The 27,960-nt window shown below is 44.1% G+C and overlaps 1 protein-coding gene across 13 annotated transcripts; it reads right to left on the bottom strand.

The window, feature by feature from the left end:
- Positions 1 to 179: 179 nt before the first annotated feature.
- On the bottom strand, positions 180 to 26,576 carry FAM118B (family with sequence similarity 118 member B). Of its 13 annotated transcripts, none has more exons than XM_072978938.2 (9): positions 26,463 to 26,554; positions 23,382 to 23,438; positions 17,163 to 17,246; positions 14,884 to 15,136; positions 11,368 to 11,595; positions 6,577 to 6,705; positions 5,424 to 5,781; positions 1,847 to 1,906; positions 180 to 1,727 (listed from the first exon to the last, which is right to left on the bottom strand). In XM_072978938.2, the coding sequence occupies exons 3-9, from the start codon at positions 17,237 to 17,239 to the stop codon at positions 1,714 to 1,716; spliced, it is 1,119 nt and encodes a 372-aa protein (XP_072835039.2). In that variant the 5' UTR covers positions 17,240 to 17,246; positions 23,382 to 23,438; positions 26,463 to 26,554; the 3' UTR covers positions 180 to 1,713. The 13 variants fall into 13 exon arrangements, with proteins under 13 accessions (XP_072835039.2, XP_072835040.2, XP_078235941.1 ...); XM_072978939.2 differs by having other exon boundaries at positions 1,847 to 1,903; XM_078379815.1 differs by having other exon boundaries at positions 5,424 to 5,709.
- Positions 26,577 to 27,960: the final 1,384 nt, after the last annotated feature.

Here is a 27,960-nt window from a genome sequence, read left to right as displayed (position 1 = left end):
CCCACCATCTTGTTTCCTCTTAAATAGAACATGAAACCCATTGCCATTTTTTTCTTTTGCTTTAGGATACTAACTCAGAGATTTCAGGATTTGTAGACCAGCACAGAAACTTCTAAATGCTGTCCTGCTCGTAAATTCGTGCAGTGACCAACCATGAACTCGTCACCCAAAGCAAGACGTGTGAACAACCATTTATTACAGTTTCAGACATACAAAACACTGTGTATAAAGAAAAAGGCCGTAGAAAACTAGAGCTTCAAGTAATTAAAAAATGCTCATGGTTCAGTCAAAACTTGTAAGAGAATATAAAAAGCACTAATAGCGAACTCTTGCTCCATGGGAGAGCATGGGCTCTCCCTGCAGAAACAGCCTTAAATAGGAAAAAAAAATCACATTGCTTGACAAATCTTCATGCCCAAGAGCAGAAAAGTCCCAAGAAGTGCTTGTATCAAGTTTTTAACATGTTTTAAGTTTCACATAGCAGGGCAAAACAAAACGACGTCGGATGAGCACTTGTGCGGAGGCGTAATAATACTTAATTTTCCTTCCTCCAAATGACTTTGAATCACATGTGTCGCTCAGGGCTGCCAACATCTTTGCCTGAAATCTCTAGCAGAGGGATGAACTCTGCGTCAGGATAACAGTTAACGGAGTGCATTGTGCTCCCGTCTGCCTACTAGGGGAGGGTCTATTATCTTTAAACTTCATCTGGGAAGATACTATGGACACTGGCCTTAAACGCGAAGGCAACAGGAGGCCTTGCAATAAAAACTGGATCACTTAGCAGGAGTTGGTTAAAAAAAAATCTAGCAGATTAAAAGGCAGGAGGCCAACAATCCCGGTCTTAGAGAAAGGACATCTGCAAAGGCACATGGACACCTTCACCATTAGGTGAGCTGCTCTTCATATTACTAATTTTTGAACCCCCATTTTTTTTAAAAAAAAAATGTTTCTAAGCCTTTCAAGACATAATGACACAGGTTCCGTCTTCATTGAACACTAGGTATGTGGAAATATGTTCTGAGATTGCTTTGGGTCATGCAAGGACATGATGGGCAGGAGGCAAGGGGAAATAAAAAAAACAAGGGATACGTGAATAGTTTTGCAGGTTCGGGCGTTACGTTCCTTGGAACAACAGCGTTTCTTGCTACAAAGAAAACTTAAGGACTCTTCCGCCCAAGGAGCAGGATGTTTCGGCAGCCACAGGACAAGGAAGTACAGCCAGTCAGTTTTGCTTCCTGTACCAAAGCCCGTTGAGTTTGTTAAGCAGGCAGGAAAGGTGGGCAGGCGGGCTGCTTTTAAGCAGCTGGATAGATCTGTGGCCCAGAAACACAACATTAGTTGCAATCTCCTTTACACAAGGTTTTGTTTAGTTCCTTTTCAGTTCTGCCAAAATCTGTTGAGCTGAGCTGCCAGGGCTATCATCCTCCATGTGTTACAGAGTTCTTGCTGCTCAGCTGAATCACAACACGGGCATTCCCTTTAAAACAAAAAGGCTTTGACCTTCAGAAGCAAGACCTCAAAATCAGACACGATCATTTCCAGAATGAATAGGTTATTAGAACTACTACTTAACTCTTCTGTTCGATGCCTTTGTCAAGACTGACTGAGCAACAACTGCCTTTAATGTCACATGGTGCCATTTTGAAGGAGAAAAGGGTCCACAGCTTACTAAGGAGTCTTCCGGGTTCTGCGAGACAGATCCTGCCGTATTTAGTCTTGAACCTCTGTCACACAAAGGGGTGGGGGGCACAACCGCATGGTCACTGGCAGCCAACAAGTTTGGCAAGACTTCCTTTCCAAAGAGGGCCTTTCGGAGTTTGTAAGTATTAAGTCAGCGCCATACCTTTGATTTCGGTGTGTGCCGTAGCTGTGCCATTTAGCTGCCCATCCTGAGGTGGACCTGCTTGGGGAGAGAAAAAAAGATCCAGTGCTTTGGGGGGATGACAAAGAAAGACAGAGGGTAGAAAACATATATGAACCTCTTGTGCCTATACAGAACTGTCTTCCTTACAACAAAGCCCATTGGAAGAGTCAGGGGGGGGCAGCCCGTTGTTTGCCTCAAGGCAGCGATGGGGTCTTGCAAGTCCCAACTCTGTCAAGTCCGACTCAGGTTGCCCTGGTGCCTGGACACGGATTTGACCTGGAGGTTTGTTGGAAGACTCTAGATTCGATTTGTGAATCAGATCCACTTGTCTGAGTCCCGTTGTCGAGTCCCTACGGTCCTTTCTGCTTGTCGCTGCCAAACCCAGAGGCAGTGAGCCATCTTCCCTTTTCGGAGGTGGCCACTGCACATGCGCTGCTCTATCAGCTGGGGGGGGCGCATGTGTGGGTGGAGGCTATTAGAGGGGATGCTGGACCTGCTGCCTCTGAGGCAATGGGGGCAGGTATGGTGGACAGAGTGCCTGAAGAATTATGGATAGAGGCTCGTAACATTGTACAGGAGGCAGCAACGGAAACCATCCCAAAGAAAAGGAAATGCAAGAAAGCAAAGTGGCTGTCCAATGAGGCCTTACAAATAGCAGAGAAGAGAAGGGAAGCCAAATGCAAGGGAGATAGGGAAAGTTACAGAAAACTGAATGCAGACTTCCAAAGAATAGCAAGGAGAGACAAGAGGGCCTTCTTAAATGAACAATGCAAAGAAATAGAGGAAAATAACAGAAAAGGAAAAACCAGAGATCTGTTCAAGAAAATTGGAGATATTAAAGGAATATTTTGTGCAAAGATGGACATGATAAAGGACTAAAATGGGAGGGACCTCACAGAAGAAGAAAACATCAAGAAGAGATGGCGAGAATACACAGAGGAATTATACCAGAAAAATCTGGATTTACCAGACAAGCCAGATAGCTGACCTTAAGTCAGACATCCTGGAGAATGAAGTCAAGTGGGCCTTAGAAAGCATGGCTAACTATAAGGCCAGTGGAGGTGATGGCATTCCAGCTGAACTATTTAAAAATCTTAAAAGATGACACTGTTAAGGTGCTACACTCAATATGTCAGAAAGTTTGGAATACTCAGCAGTGGTCAGAGGATTGGAAAAGATCAGTCTACATCCCAATCCCCAAGAAGGGCTGTGCCAAAGAATGCTCCAACTACCATACAACTGCACTCATTTCACACGCTAGCAAGGTTATATGTGGGACAGGAAGCAACAGTTAGAACTGGATATGGAACAACTGATTGGTTCAAAATTGGGAAAGGAGTACAACAAGGCTGTATATTGTCCCCCTGCTTATTTAATTTATATGCAGAATACATCATTCGATAGACAGGACTGGATGAATCCCAAGTCGGGATCAAGATTGCCGGAAGAAATATCAACAACCCCAGATATGCAGATGATACCACTCTGGTGACAGAAAGTGAGGAGGAATTAAAGAACCTCATAATGAGTATGAAAGAGGAGAGCACAAAAATGGTCTGAAGCTCAACATCAAAAAAAAACTAAGATCATAGCCACTGGTCCCATCACCTCCTGGCAAATAGAAGGGGAAGATATGGAGGCAGTGACAGATTTTACTTTCTTGGGCTCCATGATCCCAGCAGATGGTTCTTGGGAGGAAAGCGATGACAAACCTAGACAGCATCTTAAAAAGCAGAGTCATCACCTTGCCGACAAAGGTCCGCATAGTCAAAGCTATGGTTTTTCCAGCAGTGATGTATGGAAGTGAGAGCTGGACCATAAAGAAGGCTGACCGTCAAAGAACTGATGCTTTTGAATCGTGCTGGAAGAGACTCTTGAGAGTCCCCTGGATTGCAAAGACAAGAAACCTATCCATTCTAAAGGAAATCAAACCTGAAGCTGAGGTTCCAATACTTTGGCCATCTCATGAGAAGAGAAGACTCCCTGGAAGAGACAGTGATGTTGGGAAAGTGTGAGGGCACGAGAAGGGGACGACCGAGGATGAGATGGTTGGACAGTGTCATTGAAGCAACCAATATGAATTTGACACAACTCCGGGAGGCAGTGGAAGATGGGAGGGCCTGGCGTGCTCTGGTCCATGGGGGTCACATAAAGTCGGACACAACGACTAAACAGCAACAAACCTCTGGAAATCATACTTTGCTCACCTTGGCCTTAAAGCAACCTCCCCCATTCATTTCCGATCACCATTGGCCATGTTGGAAAGGGCTAGTGAGAAATGTAGCTTAAAATTTTAGAGACACATCCTTAGGGAAACTTTGCCTGTGGTTCTGTCCCTCTTGTGAAAGCTGAACTTACTTTCTTCTGTTTAAATTTATACTATTGCCTATTAATTTGCTTTGGACTTTTGTTATTGGGCAGAAAAGCAAAGAACATAAGCAACCTACAGAAACTCTCCTCTTCTCAGCCCATAAAAGCTTACTGTGCCACCACTACAGCTCCTGGGTACAAAGCCCAGCCCACACTTTCCTCAAGTGCACAAGGAGCACAAACCTGGGTTTCTGGTTTGGAGGAAAAAAGGAAATCTTTGGGAAGCTTAATTATAGGTCCATGGCACATTTTTTTCATTCATATGCATATTCAATATGAGCATAACGTTCAAGGTTTTGAAAATATATGTAACAGTCATTTTGCTGAAGCTACAAGATGTGAACCTTAGTATTTGGATGCAAGACTAACCTTGAGATCCGTAAAAGAAAGATGTGATATTAACGCAACACACAAGCTTGGCCCAGCACCCAAAGAAGAAGTGTAGCAAATCCTTTCAAGTTGTGAATACAGGTTTCTCCTGTTACACTTAAGTCTTCTACAAAACCTTAACATTTTCCAACTACCAAGATCAGAAGGCATAGTGGTTAGTGCTGGATTGAGGAATTCCATGTTTGAATTTGGGACTGAGCTTTTAAACTCACGGGGTGAGTTTACGCCAACGACTCTCAACCAGATGTACCTTACTAGGGAGTTCTGAGCATAAAGCAGAGAGATGGAGAGCCATGGAGGAAAAGCAGGAAATACAGTGGTGCCTCACACAGAGACGATAATCGGTGCAGCAAAAATTGCTGCAAAGCGATTTCGTTGCTATGCGATTTCAAAAAGCCCATAGGAATGCATTGAAACCCCTTCAATGTATTCCTATGGGCTTAAAACTCAACTTAAAGCGAAAATTCTCCATATGGCAGCCATTTCCGCTGCCCTGTAAGCGAGGAATCCACACGAAAACACAGCAGGCGGCCATTTTTTTACCCGGCGGCCATTTTGGAACCGCCAATCAGCTGTTAAAAAATCATCGCTTTGCAATGATCAGTAAGTGAAACAGGGTACCGATCATCGCAAAGTGATTTTTCCCCATTTAAAACATCACAATGCGATTGCAAAAGCAACTGCAAAAAAAATCGTCGGTATGCAATTTCGTCGTTAAACGGGGCGCCCGTTAAGTGAGGCACCACTGTATACCAATTAAATGACTGGCATATGTAAAGGTTACCATTTCTCTTACCTGCTCGACCCCGGCTGCAGATCTCATTTGCCAGCCTCTCAAAGTACTCCGGCAAGTCTGCATATTCGTTCCCATAAGATATCACTTTAATCCCTTTGTCCAGCATGTTTTCTCGCAGCTTCTTAAATTCGTCCACATCCCCTCGGCGCACGAGCATAAAATGTTCAAGGTCAGATTTGTGCTTCACAGCTTCTAAGAAAAGGGCCTGGAAAGTGGTGTCGTCCACAGTCCAACCACAGCCCAGGAACAAGAACGACTTGGCTTCGTACAACTTCTGGATCTCGCGCTTTTGAGCGGGGAGGAAGGAAGAAGAGAAAGGGTCCAGAATTTCAGCTTTCAGAAGAACAGCAGAGGCCTTCTGGACGGGGAAAGGAAAGAGGGGTGCCAGCTGCTTGGTGCAAAAGGGGGGGACCCTCTACTTGTACTGCACCATGGCTCAAGCAATCGCCGGAAGGCACGTTCCAGGAATGATCCAAGAGCCACCGCAGCCCAGAACGACTGGATTGTCACACAAATGCCTGTGGGGGAAATCTATGGCCAAATCCTTCTCTGCCCATTTCGGAATCTTAGAGGAGGCACCATTCTTAATTTCCATGCCAGGGGTATGGGCAACTTGGGTAGGCTTGGGGCCCCATATTTATCCCCAGGGCTTGTGAAATGAAACACCAATCCCGGAAAAGACAAAAGAAGGGGGGATTAAAAGTCAAACGTAAACAAAAAAAAAAATGGAACCTGTTGTATGGCTTTCCTTGACCCAGAACTCCCTTGGTGTGTTGAACTACAACTCCCATTATCCATAATCCGACTGCCCGTGGTGGCAAGGGATGACGGCTGCTCTAGAGCACGGGTTCCAACCTGGAGGTCATGACCCCCAAGGTCACAAAATATTTTCTAGGGGAGTCACCAGTCTTAAAACAATCCAGGGGTTTCCATCTGTATGCCTACGATGAAGCCAACGGGTTACTATTTCCTTCGCTTTCACAGCAAGTGGTAAAGGCACTGGTTTGGTTCCTAGAGAGAAGGGAGTTGGGTAGGGGGGCAGAATGAGATGTGCTGGAGACCAACAACATCTGGAGGGCCATGAGTACCACACCCCTAGTAACATCTGCCCTTCAGCCAAAGACGATGGGCTCAAGAGAGCTGGGAGTCTCACCATAACTTCTGTGTTGCGCAGCACATTCTGGTAGCCGGCCGGATGCAACACGATTCCACTGGGATTTGTGTACACGCCATGAATATGTAGGACACTAAGCTTCCTTTTCTCTTGGGCCCACTCCAGCACCTGTTCGGGATTTCAAAACAAGCTTTCAGCGTTTCTCTCCAAACCACCAACTCCCCTTGGTTTCCATGATATATTATTGACTTTGGCCAAGCAGCAAAGGCTCGGGTTGAGATAGTAATGCAAATGTCTGCGTTCCCCCGCTCTCCCACATTCCAAAAACGGAGGGCTATGTGGCTATGTTTATGGTTCGTGCCTCTGGGGAAGCTCACAGCGTCTGCAACTAAAACAAACCCAACCCATCTGGCAAACTGTCTAAGCATTTGGAGATATTTATCTGAAACTCCCGGGGTCCAACCAAGTTAACTTGCTGCCCCCCGTGCACCACTGGAGGCATTGATGATGGTTGTTCGCAAGACCTGTGGCCTACTCAAAGCAAAGAATAGCCTGTGGGGTTTTTGTCCCACGTCTTCTGATGGGACGGCCACAGGCAGAGACAACAAGACTTGAGTCATAGACTCTTGTGTCAATAAAGTTTCCTCTAATTGTTTCTGGTTTTGCTATTGGATAGAAAGTCAAAGACCTTACGCAGGATATAAACTCTCTCATCTCTTTTTCCAAACCACTTAAGATCTTATTTGGCCACTATGGGAGCTTCTGAAATCCCTGGAAGCATTGCCCACACATTTTCGAGTGCGCAAAACGAGAAATGTGCTTCCCCCACCCTTCCATCCCCAAATGAAAAGAGAAATCCCCAGGAAGCTGAATCACGGACCCAACTCTGTACGAAACATCCTGAGCTTGACGATGTTCAGTGGTCTGAGAACACACAAAGCAATGATCTCACTGAAGTTTTATTACCCTTACGACAGTCTTTGAGCTAAATATCCTGGCTAGATTTAGAGCAAGGGTGGGGAACATGAGACTTGGGGCCAAAACCTGCCCTTCCTCCTCTGTTGTCCCTCTGGGACTCTTCAGCTGGCAGTACCTCTTTCACCAGTGGGTTATTTACCAGCTTTTAGTGGGTTTTCTTCCCCATTCCAAACAGTCGAAATGCCTTAAGATGCTAACAGTAAAAATAAAAATTAAGATTATCTTAATTTTTTTTAGCCCCATTCTTTTGCTTTTTCGCTGGTCCTGGGAACTTCTTCGAACATGAAATCAGCACTCTGAAAGATTCCTCATCTGTGATTCATAAAATATGAAGACACTGACATCTGCTGTGGTGTTTGTCCATTGTTTTTATTTCAAGCCTGAGCATGGATCTCCGCTATTAACAGCGGTCCCAAGGCCTTGCCCCAAGCATCCCCTCCACTCCGACATGCCACAGCTGTTCGCTAAATAAATAAATAAAATTCGCTACCTTGACAAGCAATGTTTTGTATTTGGCTGTTCCCCTTTCTCATTTAAAAATCTGTTCCCTGCAACTTGGAAACAGAATGAACTATAACCTGAAAAGGATCACAAGGGTAATGTTTGCCTTGACCGATCTGTATACAGTGGTGCCTCGCTAGACGATGATAATCTGTTCCACTGAAATCGCTGTTTAAAGAAATCATTGTCTAGCGAAAAGCATTTCCCCACTGGAATGCATTGAAACCTGTTTAATGCGTTCCAATGGGGAAGAATCGTCGTTGTCTAGCGAAGATCGGCCATAGGAAAGCCACTTTGTGAACCGCCGATCAGCTGTTTAAATAGCTGTCTTGCAAAGCTTAGGTCCTGAAAACACCCGTTTTGTGAGCACGGAGGGAGCTGTCAAATTCGCTGTATAGCAAAAAATGGTTTGCGAAGCAGGGACCAAACATTGTCCAGTGAAATTGCTCCATGGGAATCACTGTTTTGCGAATTGCTATAGCAATCGCAAACAGTCAATATCTTGCGAAAAAATTGTCATGCGGGGTAACTGTCTAGTGAGACACCACTGTAATCCATAACATATTTCTATTGCCTGTTGCTTGGGGCAGATTATCCATTTTGAAAGAGAGGAGAAACACACCAGCAGAGAAGGAAAACTTCTAGGGAATCTGTTAGGGAGCTGTTACTGAGACAGATACGAAGCTTACTAATAGTTAATTGAACCTACCAGCCTTCTCTACGAATTTTCTCACCTCTGTGTTTTGGGAAAGAAAGCCAGCCAAGTCTGGCTTTTCAAAACTGAGCGGCCAACAGATGTCTTCAGCAAAAAGATGCTAAATTCACAAGCTGCCATTAAAGGACGCAATGTTTTTAAGACTGTAGTTGCTCTTCTAAAAAAGAACCACTCGTTGTATTCCCACTCTAAAATTTAGTATTTTGCTCTCTTTTAAAACATGAGTTACAGAACAAAATGCCAGGAATGGCATATTGGAAAGTTTCCAGAGAGGCTTCAGATATTTATTGCAACACTCCCAGGATTTATGGTGTTTAACATTTAAAACTTCCACAGCTCATCTCCTGTTTATTCTTTTCCTCTGTTCAAAAATGCCACACATTTTCTTTTTATTGCACTGAAAAGCCAGGTACAGTGGTGCCCCGCATAGCGATGTTAATCCGTTCCGGATTAATCGTCGCTATGCAGAAACATCGCTAAACGGAATGGAAAAAGCCATAGGAACGCATTAAACTTCGTGTAATGCGTTCCTATGGCTTCCAAATTCACCGTTCAGCGAAGTTCCTCCATAGCGCTGCCATTTTTGCGCCCTCGGTAAGGGCAGGGTGCAAAAACACTTGTGGCAGCCATTTTGGGCACCTAGTGGCCATTTTGGAACCGCCGATCAGCTGTTTTAAAAAACATTGCAATGTGAAGATCGGTAAGTGAAACGCAATGCGATTTTCGGCCATAGAAAACATCACAATGCGATCGTAAAAACGATCGCAAAATCCACATCGCTATGCGGATTCGTCGTTAAACGGTGCGCTCGTTAAGTGAGGCACCACTGTTCAAGGCATACAGACGTACATACTTATAAGAAAATCAATAAAACTAAGAAGAATTTGTTTTTATTTTTTTATTTAAAGATAAAGGTAAAGGTTCCCCTTGACAATTTTTGTCCAGACGTGTTCGACTCTAGGGGGCGCTGCTCATCCCTGTTTCCAAGCCATAGAGCCAGTGTTTTGTCCAAAGACAATCTTCCGTGGTCACATGGCCAGGGCGACTTAGACACGGAACGCTGTTACCTTCCCACCGAGGTGGTCCCTATTTATCTACTTGCATTTTTAAATGCTTTTGAACCGCTAGGGTGGCGGGAGCTGGGACTAGCGACGGGAGCTCACTCCATCGCGTGGATTCGATCTTACGACTGCTGGTCTTCTGACCCTGCAGCACAGGCTTCTGCGGTTTAGCCCACAGCGCCACCACATCCCCGTTTTTATTTATATGCCACCTTTTCAGACAAGCATTTAAATAACTATTATTGACTCCTTAGCTAAGTACGTTTGCTTCTAAAGTTTTAAATGCCTTTAACCACTTAGTGTATTTTTAATTGTTAGTATAGTTCAAGCGTTTTTAATGTGTAATTTATTCTGTTTTTCATTTTCTTTGCTTTAACATTGCGAGCTGCCTTGAGTGAAGCAGCCTACAAATTACACTAAATACATAAGTAAGCTAGCAAGGAAATAAATAAATAATTTTGGATTTGTTTGTTTTTTGAGGAAACCAGGTTATCAGGGAGGCGGAGGAGGCAGTAATTCAAATTCCTGAAGGAATTTTGGCTTTGGAAGCCTATAAAAGATAGGGATGAAGCTTTACCATGTTTTTAAACCACTTGGGAGTTGTTCTGTTTTGTTATAATCACATACAACAGGTGTGGAACAGCAACAAAAATGAACCAAATTGGGATGCTTACCTAAGGTGTTTGTTTTAGAGCAGAAGTGTCGTTAATTATTATATATAGAGAAAAAAACAAAGAATTACAGCGGTGCCCTGCTTGACGATTAACTCGTTATACAACGAAATTGCTTGACGATGTTTTTGTGATCGCTATTGCGATCGCAAAACAATGATTCTATGGGCGATTTTCATTTGATGATGATCAATTCCCTGCTTCGGGAACGGATCTTTCGCGTAATGACGATCAAAAACAGCTGACTGTCGGGTTTTCAAAACGGCCCCCCGCTGTGCAAAATGGCTCCCCGCTGTGTTCAGGATGGATTCTTCGCAAGACAGGCACCAGAAAATGGCTGCCCTATGGAGGACCTTCACTGGACGGTGAGGTATTTACCCCATTGGACCGCACTGACTGGTTTTCAATGCATTTCAATGGTTTTTTTAATTTCGCTTGATGATGATTTCGCTCTACAGCGATTTTGCTGGAACAGATTATTGTCGTCAAGCGGGGCACCACTGTACTTAAAACAACTCCAATGGGGTAGCCACGTTAGGGTGTAGTCTGTTGCAGCAAATGTATTCTGTTGCAGCAAAGCCAATGATATTTGTGACACTTTAACTAGTTAAGCCTTTTTATTTGCTCGGGTTTTTTTACATCAGCTTCCACAGACTGCAGCGTAACATTGACAAAATCACAGTAACTCCTTATCCTTGAGATCTTAGCACTATACTTTGTTTTTTTAAAAGCTTTGTACACTATTTTCAAAAACTCTTGCTTTGTGCCCTGGACACACAGAGGGGTCTCCCCCCCCCCCGTGTGTGTGTGTGTGTGTGTGTGTGTGTGTGTGTGTGTGTGTGTGTGTGTGTGTGTGTATGCTAAACCCACTGCTTTTCTCAGGGCCTGAGCCCCTTCCGCTTACCTTCTTCTCATCCGTAAGATCCAGAGATTCCAGCTGTTTCCCTTGGTCTGCTGCATAAATTTCCAGAAGGTTGTCAAAGTTGGTGGTCAGTACAAGAGCGCCGTTCTCCATCAAGTGGAGGACAGACCGAAGGAGCCGTTTCCCAGTGTCTTCCATCTTGGACTCCAGGTCATCAAAGACCTCATATAAACAGTCTTTGAAAAAAGTAGAACGGACGTTGCTTGTGCGCTGACAAGAAGGGAAGAACACAAAAAGGATCAACACCGATTTTACTGTATGTTCCCCCCCCCAAGAACGAAACATCTTGTATATTTGGCGGAACGCCTCCTCCCACCAAGGTCTACCCGGATCACCCGCGCGAGTCAGGAGGTGAGGCTGAGGAGCCTGACGCCGAGAGAGGCCCGGAAGGAGAAGACACGAAACCGGGCCTTCTCGGCGGTGGCTCCTCGCCTCTGGAACAATCTCCCTCCGGCAATTTGCGCGGCCCCCACGCTGGGCACCTTTAAAACCCAATTAAAAACATGGCTGTTTATTCAGGCCTTCCCTCCAGCCAACTCTTGATTTTTTCTTACTTTTCCTTTTTATCTTTACTGCTGTTCTTGTTTGATTATTATGTATTTGTCTATGTTTTATTATTTGATTTTATATTTGGAAGCCACCTAGAGTGGTCCGGTGGGCCAGATAGGCGGGGTATAAATAAAATAAATAAATAAATAAATAAATAAATAAATAAATAAATAAATAAATAAATAAATATTTGGCCAAAACAAAACCGAAAAAACATGGAAAACGAAAACATGGCACCTTAAAGACTAACTGCTATATTTTCATGTGCGCTTTCGTGGACAAGTCCACTGCTTCAGGCACAAGAGCGGGAATGCATGGCAAACATTTATACCGTTAAACGTGCCCCCCCTCCCAAATAAGGAGACTGTTCCCTGGGCACAAGGAACTGATGATGTGGCATTTCATGTCAGGCAACAACCATTAAGACCCATGTGGATCTTCAGTTCCCCTTCCAGGTGCCATTGTTCAGTAAACAATGACAATGTATTCGCGAAGGCTTTCACGGCTGGGATCCGATGGTTGTTGTAGGTTTTTTGGGCTGTTTGGCGTGTTCTGGAGGTTTTTCTTCCTAACGTTTCGCCGGTCCTCTGAAGATGCCGGCCACAGAGACTGGCGAAACGTTAGGAAGAAGAAACTTAAGAACACGGCCAAACAGCCCGAAAAACCTACAACCACCAAACAATAACAACGATTGGTGGTTTAATTAATCCCAGGCTGTAGATCACGAAGGGGAACAATATGATAATGATGAATATCATAATTTCTGATTGGACTTGTGAGGTGACACTGGGTAAGGAAATATAGGTTGGAATTACATCAGGTGCAAATTTTTATAATGGATAATTGCCTAAGAATCTTTGTCTTATATTGAATCCACTGAGAGTCCACAACATTTTGGTCTTCTTTATTTTTTCATTTCTGCTCCCCCCCCCCCCCCCGACATGCTAGCCCAGACTAACATGGCTGACTCTTCTAAAACATTACATATTTGTTAGGGCGGTGCAGCCAATTCCACCCAATCCTGAACTGACCTGGTCCAAAGCGGATCTGGATCATTCCAAATAGCTTCAAATTGGTAACAGGGATTCTGGTATTAAAAGAAAGCCACAGAGTGCCTCCCGAATAGATTACAAAACAGCACCCTATAAATAATATACCGGAGAGAAGTAGTGGAGTGGGTGGGGCCTTTGCTCACTGACACCTCTAGCTTCCAATCGTAAACAGAACCTCGCCAGCGCTTTCCCACCATAGTGCTTGCAAGGAAAGATGATGTGAAGCTACAGAAGTTACACATTCACTTCCCTCATGTAGCTTTGTGATATTTTCGGGGGGGTTTAGATGCCGAGAACAAATCCTTAAAGAAGTTGCAGCGATTAACGTAATGACTGTTCATTGCCCTAGTTCACCTTGGACTCTTCACTGCCAAACCTTTCATCTTCGTAATTTAAATAGTCCAGCTTCATCCTCTTTCTGCTTTTCTTCTTCATTTGTTTGAGTAGTAATCTGTCTAAACAGTGGCTCTTATCTTTTAATCCCCCCGTCTCCATTTCCCTAGTTTCCAATCTGACTTTTGCAAAAATCTCACCTCTGCTCTCAGATCACAGTTTTTGCAAAAACGTTATGGGGGTTGGGGGACTGGTGGTGACTTTTTATTTACTGTAGCTTATGTTTCTTCTTCATTCATCATATCAGTATCCAACCTTCCCTCCTTGGTTCCTACTTTTCCGGTCCATCCCATCCTTCCTTACTCCTTATACAGTGGTGCCTCGCATAACGAGCGCCCCGTTTAATGACGAATCCGCATAGCGATGCAGATTTTGCGATCGCTTACCAATCTTTTTGCATTTCGCTTACCGACCTTCGCATTGCGATGTTTTAGAAACAGCTGATTGGCGGTTCCAAAATGGCCGCTGGAAGAAAAAATGGCCGCCCACAGCGTTTTCGCGCCCTTTCCCTCGCATACCGCGCGGCAAAAATGGCGGCCGTATGGAGGATTTCCGCATAGTGGTGAGTTTATCCCCCATAGGAACGCATTAAACGGGGTTTAATGCGTTCCTATGGGGTTTTCCGTTCCGTATAGCGACAATTCCGGATAGCGACGATTTATCCGGAACAGATTATCGTCGCTATGCGGGGCACCACTGTATTTGTTGAGTCAATTTGGTTTGTTGGGCTGATCGCTATTTTAGTTGCATTTTTTATTAGATAGCAGCACAAAGTTATTCTACAAAATAAGACTGAGTATACAAGCACCACAAATAAATGACCACTGCTACCATGGTCCAGCACATATATTAGTAAATGTCTAGCACACTAAAGAAATGTTTAAGATTGATAGCACAAAAGCTCTTGGACCCAACTGTATGAAATTTCTCAGAAATCGCCAATTCTGAAGGGTTACAATGCCCCGAAGGTTCATCTACACACACCTATGGCTATTTTTAATCAGAAGTGGATAGCACAAAAATCATTATACCTATCTGACTGAAATCTGAAAAACACAATCCTCTCTAAATATGTGCGTGTATGAGAGAGAGAGAGAGAGAGAGAGAGAGAGAAAGACTTCATCTCAACATTTCATGTATATTCACACAGACACAAAAGAAAAGGGTCAAGTTGTTTTAATAGCCCAGGGCAAGCCAATCACAATGTGAAAATTCTGATTTCTGAATTTTGATTCAGATTTGTGTCAAAGTGAACCAGGTGTGCATCCGAATCCCGCTTACAAATGAATCAAGGAACGCTTCCACAGTCCCATTTCATTGCACATTTTCTTGATTTTATGGTTATGTCCCATTGGGTGGAGAGTAGGATATAACATGAACGAAAGAAATAACGAACAAGCACAGTTAAACTCAGCATCATTACCGAAAATCCCCCCCCCCCCAGAAATGTTACATCACCACCCGAAGCTTGAAAACCGCCCCCCTCTATGTGCCATCAACTCACTGGTGACAGTTTCTGGATAAGGTCATGAGCTACGTGGATGAGGTTCTTATCATCTCGGAGACACTTCTGGAACTTTTTTCTCTCCTCATCTTCGAGAAGGTCAAAGTCAATAGCAGCATCCAGAAGGGCCTGGATCAGCCCTTTCCAAGACTTCAGAGCTGGCACTTGAGGAGCGACGGCTGCACTTATGCCCGTTCCAATCACCAGGACAAGTTCCTGAGGCTTTTTAGTTTTCAGACTCGGCAACAGCTTCCTGAAGTCAAAAAGTTGAAAGGACAGAGAAGGAAGTAATTCTCTTGCAGAAATCTCTCTGGAAAGCAGCTTCCTCCATTCTTGTGGGAGCAAGTAAGAGGTCTAAAATAATTCTGCATCATATTTACAGTGGTACCTCGACTTACGAACGTCTCCACTTGCGAACGATTCGAGTTACGAATGGTTCCAGTCGCAAAAAGTTGCTTTAACTTGCGAACGGAACCTCGACTTACGAATGAAAAAGAAAAGAAAAGAAAAAAACTTTCCTGCCCTTTTTGTGACCTAAGTTCATCTTAGGTCAAAAGAAGAAAAAAATAATTTAAAAAATCACCCCTTAGTGGTAGAGTACGGATTAACCGGCTTTGCATTAGTTCCTATTGGAACTAATGCCTCTACCTACGAACAGCGCCTTGACATACGAATGAAAAACAGCCTGAACAGATTGAATAGTTTTCAATGCATTCCTATGGAAAAACTTCCCTCGACTTACGAACTTTTCGACATACGAAAGCTGTTCCAATATGGATTAAGTTCCTAAGTCGAGGTACCACTGTATCTCCTCTCTCCTTATTTCCAAGGTGAAGTACATAGGCCTCCTTTCTCCCCTTCCCCAACATTATTTCCTTCCTGCAAAGTAGATTAGGAGAAAACTCACTGGCCTGGGGTCATCCAATAAGCTCCATGCCTCTGAAGAGACTCAAACTTTGATGTCTCACTGGAATGCCCTAGTCTTCTTTCCCTGGGAAGCCTATCTAGACTAAGGTTTATTGGTAATACTGAGTCCTAACGCTTTGATAAAGATAAATGGAAACCAAGTTCATATGCAAGCCTCTTAGCCAACAGCAACGGACAGTTTACCACCAAGAAACAAGGACAGTTTGTTATCAAAGCAAACTACATTCTGAAGAGAAGCAGTGAGGATTTTGAAAAAACTCTCAAGGAAATGTCGAGCATAACAAGATTTGGACTATACAATTTGGGCACTTCCAGGAAATGCATTTAGCACGTTGTATGAATGATTGTTCAGGTTCCCAGCAGATGGTTATTTATTACTAAAGGAATTAATTGTATATATTATAAATACATGTGAGATAATCTTTCAGGCATCCCTGTGGCTGTATATATTTTTGAATTAATGTGGGTTGGGTTTCAATTAAAGTGGTTTGGACATCACAAATATTTCTTTTGCAGAGATGACTGATGTTTTAACACCATATAAGTAAACTGTTAGTGGGTGTGTTTAGTGAGATAACAGAATTTTTATATATATATTATTCACCTTTTCTTATAAAGGCATTATATTTTGAATACATATATCAACATGGCTGTATGGTTTGCCAGTACTGTATGTTTATACAAGAGAAGTAACTATTCATGTCTACTTTTAAAAATCTTTTTCAATTTTTTTCTATTTCTGTAATCATTTCACATTTACCGTGGTGTCTCGCGAGATGATTTTAATTCGTTCCGCGAAAATCGTCGTCTTGTGAAAAAATCGTCTTGCGAGGTCTCAAAAAAAGTCTTGCGAAGCATCGGCCTAAAAAAAGTCTTGCAAAACATGGTAATAGAAAAAAAAAAGTATTGCGGGGCACCATAGTGATTGCAAAAAAACAATCGTCTTGTGGGTTTTTCGTTCCGCGAGGCAATCGTCTAGTGAGGCACCACTGTATTTGCATACTGCCTTGATAAAGAGATAATTCTCTCAGACACCTTTGGACAAAATAAAGGTAATCTGAGTTTACAGGCCTTCTTCTGAAATTGGTTTCTTTCATGCCTTCCGTCACCATTTTTTCCTTCATTTTTGGGGGTCACTTTTTGAGTGGAGGTATGGAACACAATATTTGCACAATCCTCTACATAAAATAAGATAGAAATCTCCTGCACTGAGAATTGAGCTAGGCCAGACTCCTTTTTCTCTCTGATGTGATATACAGGGGATGGTCACGTTGACCTGCACCATATTGTTCTGCATGGGGGTAGGTACCATTCAGAAATGACTTCCCTCATAGTAGCCTTTTAATACTAACCTTGGTTTTTTTGCAGGAGGCACTCCATCGTCTAACAAGGTTTCTTTATCCAGATTTAGGTTCACATTAGAAGCCATCCAGGTTCTAGAGGGAAAGGAAAGCAAAGTGATAAGGAGAAATGTGAGGAAATGGTAGACTTTTGAGCAAGAACAAATTTATTTAAGCATACTGAGACAACACTGTGAAGGAAAAACAAATGTTTAAGATATTATCCCAAATCACCTCACACCTTGCCCTGGAAACAGAGAGGTACTCTCTCCTGCCATTAAATACACCATTCTAAGGATAATCAAGGGTTTGTCTTGAGGAACTGAGGGCCCAGTTTCAATGATAATGGGAAAGACTGAAAACCTCAGCCTTACAGGAGAGGACCTTTCTGTAGATAAGGCATTGTCCATGCATTAAGGAGAATGCAGGGATAAAGCAGACTGTTCCATTCCAGAATGCAAAGTGAGGTACCACATTTTCAATGTTTTGTGTAAATTCTCCCTTCTAATACAATAATAATATTAAGCAAGCAAAAAACAAAGCATTTCAGGAAAGAGAGTCTAGCACTGCCATTTTACCAACATGCTAGTTTTCTACATGCAGGGAAGGTTTTCTCCTCTACAAATTAGGATATCCTCTCCCCAACTGCCTGAAATGACAAAATCCCTTCTTATCCCATCTTCCTGCCCAGTGTATAGACAGGGCCTTAAAAAAGCTGAATGTGTCAAAATTCTCTCTTCAGCAAATTCATGCCAAGGGTAAGAACCATGTCCTTCCTTGCATCTGGTTACAGAGCAGACAAGCTATTATTGGCCAAGGATTACGGGTGCTAAGACGTTCTTAATTCTGATGTCAAGAAGTCTCCAATTGGTTGGCTCGAAGAGAGCTGGCTTGCTCTCCTGGGAAGCTGTGAATGAGCGGCAGATTGGGAAAAGCACATCAGTGACCATTCAAGAAAGCATAGAAGAAATCACAACCAACACTTGGGTTAGTTAAATATCCCCATGAAAAGTTCTCCCTCTCTTCCTCTTTCTTAAGACTTTCCTCTAACTGAAGTCATCTTAAACAATGAAATACAGTGGTGCCTCGCTAGACAATGATAATCCGTTCCACTGAAATCGCTGTTTAGCGAAATCATTGTCTAGCGAAAAGCATTTCCCCATTGGAATGCATTGAAACCTGTTTAATGCGTTCCAATGGGGAAGAATCGTCATTGTCTGGGGAAGAATCGTCGTTGTCTAGCGAAGATCGGCCATAGGAAAGCTGCTTTGTGAACCGCCGATCAGCTGTTTAAATAGCTGTCTTGCAAAGCTTAGGTCCTGAAAACACCCATTTTGCGAGTGCGGAGGGAGCTGTCAAAATCGTTGTCTAGCGAAAATCGGTTTGCAAAGCAGGGACCAAACATTGTCCAGCAAAATTCCCCCATAGGAATCACTGTTTTGCGAATCGCTCCTTTTTTGAGCACAGTGAGTCGAGCTGAGATGTCCAGCGCTCCGTCTTGCCCGGCGATCCTGGACACCTTTCAGCCTGTTACGCCTGACACTGTCTCCAGGGCGCTTGACCGCTGTCATGCCACCACCTCCTCTTTGGACCCTTGCCCGGCCTGGCTAATCAAAGCAGCCAGGCCGCTAACAACGGAGTGGGCCACGGCTATAATAAATGGGTCTCTCCTTGAGGGCAGATTTCCATCTGCCCTGAAGGACACACTCATTAGGCCCATCAGGAAGAAACCTAGTTTGGCGGCGGACGAAATTGGCAACTACAGGCCCGTCGCCAATGTTTCTTTCCTTAGCAAGGTAGTCGAGAGGGTGGTGGCCGACCAGCTTCAAGCGCACCTGGATGAAACAGATGCCCTGGATCCATTCCAGTCGGGCTTCAGGCCGCGCCACGGCACAGAAACGGCTTTGGTCGCCCTGTGTGATGACCTATTGAGGGAGGCCGATAGGGGCAAAGTGTCCCTGTTGGTCCTCCTCGATATCTCAGCGGCCTTTGATACCATTGACCACGGTATCCTCCTGGGGAGGCTCTCCGAGTTGGGAATAGGTGGCCTGGCATTGTCCTGGCTCCGTTCCTTCTTGGAGGACCGCCCCCAGAGAGTTCAGCTTGGGGAGAGAGTCTCGGCCCCGTGGAGCCTCAATTGTGGGGTTCCACAGGGGTCGATTATCTCCCCAATGCTATTTAACATCTATATGAGGCCGCTGGGTGGGGTCATCAGGGGGTGTGGTGCTTCGTGTCACCAGTATGCGGACGACACGCAGCTCTACATCTCCTTTTTGCCAACTGCAGGAGAAGCCATCCTGTGCCTTCAGCGCTGCCTGGGGACTATACTGGAATGGATGCAGGAGAACGGGCTTAGGCTGAACCCGGACAAGACGGAAGTACTGAGGGTGGGCCCTCCCACAGTTGGGGATTTGGGAAACTCCCTCTCTTTTGGGGGGGTGACTCTCCCTGCAAAGGACGGTGTACGCAGCTTGGGGATCCATCTGGACCCGGTGCTCTCCATGGAGTCACAGGTGGCGTCGGTGGTCCGCACCGCCTTTTTTCACCTCAGGCGGATAGCCCAGCTGCGGCCCTACCTGGATGTGGGGGCGCTCACCATCTTAGTACACGCGCTCGTAATCTCAAGATTAGACCACTGTAATGCGCTCTACGTGGGGCTTCCTTTGAGGTTGCTGCGGAAATTACAGGTGGTGCAGAATGCGGCGGCCAGATTACTCAGTGGAGTGAAAAAATTCCAACATATTTCGCCCACTCTGGCCGCATTGCATTGGCTGCCCATCAGGTTCCGCATCGACTTCAAAGTGTTAACGATTACGTATAAAGCCCTAAACGGTTTAGGGCCTCGATACCTGGTGGAACGCCTACTCCCACCAAGTTCTACCCGGGTCACACGGGCGAGCCAGGAGGTGAGGCTGAGGAGCTTAACGCCGAGGGAGGCCCGAAAAGAGAAAACAAGAAATAGGGCCTTCTCGGCGGTGGCTCCTCGCCTTTGGAATAACTTACCTCCTGGCATTCGCGGAGCTCCCTCGCTGGGCACCTTTAAGAACCTATCAAAGACTTGGATGTTTCGGCAGGCCTTCTCTCCAGATTACTTTTGATTTTCTTCTCTCCTTTATTGTTCCCCTATTTTTAATTGTTGTTGTAATTAGGCTGTTTTATGTTATTGTATTTTATCTCTGTTGTTGGCCGCCTAGAGTAGTCCACCACGACTAGATAGGTGGGATATAAATTAAATAAATAAATAAATAAATAAATAAATAAATAAATAAACTCTGGTTGTTCAACCACCATTAGGAGCTCAATGAGGATATAGGATCAACACTGGGAGTTACAGTGGTGCCCCGCATGACAATGATAATCCGTTCCGGGAAAATTGCTGTTAAGCGAAATCATCATGCGAAAAGCGTTTCCCCATTGGAATGCATTGAAACTCATTTAATGTGTTCCAATGGGGAAATTACCTCGTCGTCCAGCGAAGATCGGCCATAGAGGAAGCCATTTTCTGAGCACCGATCAGCTGTTAAAATGGCTGCCCTGCGAAGCATGGGTCTGGAAAACACAGGGCAGCCATTCTGCGGAGTGGGAAAAATCGTCGTCTTGCGAACAAATGGTTCGCGAAGCATGGACCTAATCGACATCCAGTGGAATTTCCCCATAGGAACGACTGTATTGCAAATCGCTATAGCGATCGCAAAAAGTCACCGTCCTGCAGATTCATCATACAGCGGGGTCATCATCTAGCGAGGTAGCACTGTAGATTCTTTGCTCCATTACATGCTGATCTATGTCAAAGGGCAACCAGCTTATGGAAATGACTTGCTAAAAAAAACAGTCAGTTAGACATTTTAGTTTGCATCTATGAAGCCAGTTAATGGAGATTTTCTTGGAACAAATCAGAGAAAGCCATGTATCATTTGCCAGCTACGTGGGCAATGTTACTGGAAGCTGAGTTGATTTGTAAGAAGTCATCGCTCGCCTTGAAACCATCACAAAAGAGGAAATTGTATTTAATGCCTGCTGAAGACGCAAATGGAAGTAAACACGCCCAAGCTTAGTTTCAGCAAGGCAAACAATTACAGGGAGGTTGTGGCTGCTATGCACATAAATCTCAACCACAAAAGGATTAAAAGCTTGGCATGGTACACTGCACAGGGCAGGCATCCAAACTGAATTGTAACTAATAAATGCATACAGTAGGCAGAGAAGCAAGCAAGCAAGCAGAGCTATGTCGGAATTTCCATTGATGTCAAGGAGTCTAGATGTGGCTCAAAACGACAACAGGACTCTCATGAACCACACTTTTGCAAGGTATCTTGGCAACATTTTAATAGAAAAGTCTTCCTGGAATAGTACACATGCCGTGTTTTTCCGTTTATAATACGCCCCCACATATAAGACGCCTCCCCCCACCTTTCTAACCCACAATTTCTTTCTTTGCAAGAAAGTGGAAGGGGAAGGCAGGAATCATCAAAGCGATTCCTGCTTTTCTCCTCCACTTTCTTCGGAAGAAAGTGGAGGGGGAAATCACTTTCCCTGCAAGAAAGTGCTTTCTTGCAAGGAAAGTGCTTTCCCCCTCCACTTTCTTTGCAAAAAGTGGAGGGGGAAAGCAGGAATCAAGCACTTTGATCCCTCTCCCCTCCTTATTTCTGTGCATACGATGACCCTAAATTTTTAATTTAAATAATTTAGAGAATAGTATCGTCTTAAGCAAGGAAAAAACACAGGAAATCAAAACTGTAAACAAAGCAGAGGTGGACAAGTTACTATTTTTGGACGACAACTCCCAGAATCCTCCAGCCAGCACGGCAACTAGATATGCTCGCTCTGCGAACAACGTAAACAGGATACTGACTGATCAACAAGATACAACAGCCTTGGCTATACCATCTGCTACAATGTTGCCATAGTTTCCAATCCCTTTAAAGTTGGAAAGTTGTTTACGATTGTACTCATCTTGGTAGAGAGGAACTGGAGCCATTTAAGCAATTTTATGCCATGTCCTTAGCCTATCATTTGTCCTGGTGAAAGAGGAGGAAATTCAGTTTTCTTTTGACTATTTTGATTGCAGCCCATTCTTCCAGCTGAGGAGGCAAGCCAGTTTTCAAAGAGAAAAGCAGCTTGCTTCTTCAGCTGCCGGCAAAGCTTCCCAAACACCTCTCCAGCTCAGCAAACATTTCCCTTCGATTGGTACATAAATGTCAGCTCCAAATGTCAGACTCAAACAACCAAGTACCGCAAGGTAACTGAGAGCAACATGAAGTACAGTGGTGCCTCGCAAGACGATGTTAATTCGTTCCGCGAAAATCGCTGTTAAGCGAAAACATTGTCTTGCGAAACACGTATACCCATTGAAATGCATTGAAAACCTGATAATCTGTTCCAATGGGAACGGATTGTCATCGTAAAGCGAAAATTGCCATAGGAAACATTGTTAAGCGAAACATGGTTCCCAAGCAAAGACAGCCATCTAACGAAACAGAGACCATTAAAAGACTCGTATAGCGAAGCAAGACCAAGCTGTCAAAAACATCGTAAAGCGAAAAACAGGGACCTAAAATTTAACAGTCTTGCGAGGCAAGGTCCCTAACATTGTAAAGCGAAAATCGCCTATAGGAAACATTGTTAAATGAAGCGCAAGATCGCTCCAAAAACCTCATCGTAAAGTGAATTTGTCGTTATGCGAAGCAATCGTCTTGCGAGGCACCACTGTAAAAGTTGAAAGTAGTGAACTGGGAACTAGGACCCCCAATGTCACAAAACTTGTTGAATATCCACAGGGGAGGTTAGTCTCTTTTAGCATCACCTATCACAGTGGTTCTTAACCTTTGTTACTCGGATGCTTTTGAACTGCAACTCCCAGAAACCCCAGTCAGGACAGCTGGTGGTGAAGGCTTCTGGGAGTTGCAGTCCAAAACTCCTGAGTAACCCAAGGTTAAGAACCAGTGACCTATCACAGTCCCTCTGTCTGTCCTACCTCACAGGGAGAACAGAGGTTAAGAAAGCCAGATATGCCATCATAAGCTCAATGAGAACAAGGTATGAGATACATGTAAGTAATTTTTTAAAAAGGAAGGTAAATGGTAAAACAATATATAAAATGGGGGAGGATATCTTTATTAACATCAGCAACAATTTCATAATTGAATGTGACCTTTTGAGTCCTCTAACTCTTCATTTATATTTCATAGAAAAATAGCAGTAACAATACCAGTAACAACAGCCATAACTTACCATGGGCAACTGCCAAGAGTAATAATAATGTACCCTCTCCAGTACACATGAGCCAACCTAGAGGAGCAAAGGATGGGATATGGGACAATGAAATTAGTCGGTTGTTCTAGGTAGAAACCTCTCTACACAGGTAAAGGTAAGCTCAGATATAGAGGGAACTTCTCTTTCGCAGTTGCTTAAATCTGTTCTCTGTGATTCAGTTCACGGTCTGCCTGAACAGCTGAAAATGCGTAAGGAACTTTATGGTATGTAATTTCCAGACCCATTTTCCTTCTGCCCATTCCAACACATATTATTTATTTGATTTATATTCTGATTTATATTCTCTCTCACAGAACTGGGACTCAAGGCGGTCTTCAATGTGATTCAAAAGAAACAAAGAAAACCACACTGTATTATAAGAATGGCATTAAGCATGTTTTTAAAAATCAAAAGTACAACAGTTGGGGGGGGGAACCTATATCCTCAACTAATTTAAAAAACATCCTCCTTTGCCAAAATCTCTCTTGAAACTTTAAGGGGAGATGCATATTTCTGGGGGGGGGGTGTAAACATTTTGGGACTGCACCTGTTCTCAAATATGACTTGGGAAATGTAAAATCCAAGATGGCATTTAGAAGATGGTCATTGCTTTCCAAAGCTGAACATTTCTTTAGCTACTCTCCTCCCTCCTTCCCTCTCCCTTTTTTAAACAAACCATATTAGGCATTCTATACACATCTTTACCTTTCTAGGAAAAGAACTGTTCCTCCTCCCCGACAGATGAATCTGATCTTAAACTATATTTTTAAACAAAATCTCATGCAAACATGTTGGAATCTCCACCAAGCACTTGCTCAAATAAGTCATTTAAAAATGAGAGAAAAGCACAAGATTATCCTGTTATAACAACAATCCCACCATTCCTAGATTTAAAAGCAGACCGCTTTGCAAAACAGGATACAGCACTGGCATTTGTAACAGTGCCTTTATTTATTTTATACTTCCAGCACAATCCTAGATAGCTCTACTCAAAAGTTAAGTCCCACTGGGTTGAAGAGGCTTTCTTTCAAGTTCAGTGGTCAGCCTTAGTGGAAAAAAAACTTAAGGTGTCTCTGTACTGTGCAAATTATGTCTGTTTAAGACCACTAACCGGCATGGCTGCATTCTAAGGAAATGTGAGTATTCAAGTTTGGAAAGAGAAATAGAACCCTTCGCTAGAGAGCAATCATGCAGTGGCTCTCAATCTTCTGCTATCCTGATATTTTGGATTTCAGTTCCTCCTCTGCTCCCTTTGTTGTAAAAGAGCCCCGAACGCTGTTTGTGTTTGGGTGAAAAGTGCTTAAAAGATGAAAAAAGGAGTCCGCTTGTGGGATTTTCTCTTGGGTGGTGTCACTTTCTGAATGGTGTCCTGTAGACCAGTGGTCTCCAACCTTGGGCCTCCAGATGTTCTTGGGATTTCAACTCCCAGAAATCCTGGCCAGCAGAGGTGGTGGTGAAGGCTTCTGGGAGTGGTAGTCCAAGAACATCTGGAGGCCCAAGGTTGGGGACCACTGCTGTAGACCATCTAGACTGCTGCCATGGGTGTGGTGAACATTCAGACCGCCCTTTGCTATGCCAAGCTTGGCATCCTTTTTCCTGCTGGCAATACGGGCACAATATTGCGCAGCCATCTCGGGCCATTTCCTGACTTTCAAGGGTACCGAAGCACAATATCTCACATTCATAAACCAGAGGGGTTTTTTGGAAGGACTGAATTATTATAAGACATGGAAGGCTGTAGACACTCCAACAATTAAAGATCAGCTGTGTAAATTTCGGGATGTAGTTATTCTACAGCGATCACAGTCAGCATTAAAATCAAATGAAGGTATTCCCGGTAAATATTTCAAAATAGAACAATACTACAACTTTAAAATTAAAACGAATTTAACCCCAGCCCACCACAATATAACATAAGCAAAAATAGCAGTGTGCATAAATCAATTTTGGACAAACCGCAGAAGGACCAAAGAAAATCTGGAAAATACAATGGTCACCAAGGCATGAAATAGTTTGTTCAAATGTCCTAGCCTGAGTTGATCAAAAAGGCAGTTTAAGGCCTCGGTATTCCCATCTATATTGGTTTATTATGTATGTATATCACCCTAAGGGATGTGGTGGCGCTGCAGAAGCCTCTGGGCTGCAAGGTCAGAAGACCAGCCGTCGTAAGATGGAATCCACGCGACAGAGTGAGCTCCCGTCGCTTGTCCCAGCTCCCGCCAACCTAGCAGTTCGAAAGCATGTAAATGCAAGTCGATAAATAGGTACCACCACGGTGGGAAGGTAACAGTGTTTGGTGTCTAATCGTGCTGGCCATGTGATCACGGAAGCTGTCAATGGACAAACGCTGGCCCTATGGCTTGGAAACGGGGACGAGCACCGCGCCCTAGACTTGGACACGACTGGACTAAATGTCAAGGTGAACCTTTTACCTTTACCTACATCACCCTAAACCTACAGTGCCATCCCCCCCCCCCCGCAACTTCACCCAGGTAAGCAGGCATTAAGTGCAATCTTGGCTGGAAATCAGAAGACATGGGGGACGAGGATCCACGGGGCTTACAAGGCAAGTAAAGCATGTTTAGGGTGGCTAGTCGCGCTCACCTTCATTTGCTCCTTAAAAAAGAGGTTAAGAGTATTATGGGCTACCTGCGGTCTCCAAGCCAGGGAGGAACAATTCAGTTAAGAGGATTGGGAGGAAGATCATCAATCAATCCACTGCCACGGAGCTGCGGGGTGGAAAAGTCAGCCGGACGGGGGGGGGGGATCAACTTGATCCCGGGCAGCCGGAACCCCTTCTTTTCAAGCCAGCCTGGTTTGGATTCTGGGAGAAAAGATGGGTTTCGGATCCGCCTCGGCGACGTTGTCGCCTCCCGTAACCCGCCGCGCCCTCCCCTGTTACAGCTTCCTATCCCAAGGGCCCCCACGCTTTCAGGGAGGAGGATGATGAGGATGATGAGGATGATCCCCCGGCTGCCCTCCACCACCCCCACCCCCCACCCCTGCCTTCAAGCCATCGCCTGGGACGACCTGCGTCCGCCACGCAGCCGAGCGACTTACCTTGCAGGACAAGGCAGCCGGCGGCGGCACAAGAGGCAGGGAGGAAGCGCTGGTCGGCCCGCCTCCCTCTCTCCGCCAGAGCAGACGAGGCGAGAGGGCTAGAGAGGGTCCTTTCTTCCGTTTTTTTTCCCTTTCTTCCTTTCCCCCCCTCTCTTCTCCCCCCTCGTTGGTCGGAAGCAGAGGGGCCGAGCGGATTGGCTGATATATAGAGCCAAGCCAAGGGAGAGAGAAAGAGTAGAGCGAAAGTCTGGGTCCCGTACGACTCAAATGTATGGGCAACCAAAATTACCATTTCAAGTGAATTCGGAACCTTAGAAGCATTGAGTTGGATTCATACATACTGTAGTTACGTATTTAGAATATAGACTTGTTGAAATGAATGAGGCAAGCAAGTGAAGGCTAACACACCTAGAGTGGTCGTTCGACTAGATAGGCGGGGAATAAAAATAAATAAATAAATAAATAAATAAATAAATAAATAAATAAATAAATAAATAAATAAATAGTTGTGGGTTTTTCGGGCTCTTTGGCCATGTTCTGAAGGTTGTTAAATGAATGAATGAATGAATGAATGAATGAATGAATGAATGAATGAATAAATAAATAAATAAATAAATAAATGAATGAATAAATGAATAAATAAATAAATAACATCGCTCCCGGAAGTTCAGTGAATCCACTGGAAGCATGATAAATCAATCGATCGATCGATCGATCGATAGATAGATGAATAAATAAATAAATAAATAAAATCACTCCCCAAAGTTCAGTGAACCCACTGGAAGCCTAACCAGTAGGTCCCTAGGCATGAATCCAAGCCTGGGTAAGGCTTTCTGTATTCTGCTTATGGCTACAGCAGCGACAAGGAACATCCTGTGGTCCAGATGTCAGTGAACCTCAACAACCCTTAGCCGTAGCTAGCACCACCATAGCCAATGGCGAGGAATGATGGGAGTGGCAAGCTCACATCTGGAATCCAACAGCAGCAGTCCAACATCTGGGGGGGCAACGAGTTTTCCATCCCTGTCCTGCAGCCTTCTAAGCACGTATCATGCTCTGTCCTGTGAGGATGCATAATTTACTCTCCGTCTTAACCTTGACCTGAAAAGGGAGGACAGTGGTTCCCTAGTTTTTAAACTTTTTATATGCAATTTTTCTTTTTTTAGAGCAATGCATTCACAAAAGCAAGCGCAAAATATATATTTGGGGGTTCATCAGGGCTGTACCTAGATCAGGCAATGGAGACTTAGTTCTAGGGCACCAAAACTTAAGAAGATGTCAAAACAAAGTTAGTTAATTGGTGAATGTTAGGAAAATAAACAACACCTCCTAACCTTAGATACTCCCACACTTTTAAAAAATAAACTTTTTTCTTTCTTTTGAGAGACACTGCATTTACCTCCTCCTTTTTCTTCATGTCGGCTCACAAGCATGCCTCAGTAAGAATAGCTAAGAGATTTTGCCACATGCCCCAGGAGCAAAATGATGAATTACAGCA

This window comes from Pogona vitticeps, chromosome 8 (assembly GCF_051106095.1).
Source record: "Pogona vitticeps strain Pit_001003342236 chromosome 8, PviZW2.1, whole genome shotgun sequence".
In the NCBI taxonomy this organism is placed as follows: domain Eukaryota; kingdom Metazoa; phylum Chordata; class Lepidosauria; order Squamata; family Agamidae; genus Pogona; species Pogona vitticeps.
The sequence above is the reverse complement of the archived record's forward strand: the minus strand, read 5'-3'. Positions and strand labels throughout refer to the sequence as shown.

Bases quoted from the DNA above. Each gene is read 5' to 3' on its own strand.
- FAM118B (XM_072978936.2), bottom strand. From the start codon at position 17,239: ATGGCTTCTAATGTGAACCTAAATCTGGATAAAGAAACCTTGTTAGAC. The intron at 6,706-11,367 runs GTAAGCGGAAGG...AATCCCGAACAG, and splicing joins ATCTTACGGATGAGAAGAAG to GTGCTGGAGTGGGCCCAAGA. The intron at 1,907-5,423 runs GTAAGAGAAATG...TCTCTCCCCAAG, and splicing joins CTGCAGCCGGGGTCGAGCAG to CAGGTCCACCTCAGGATGGG.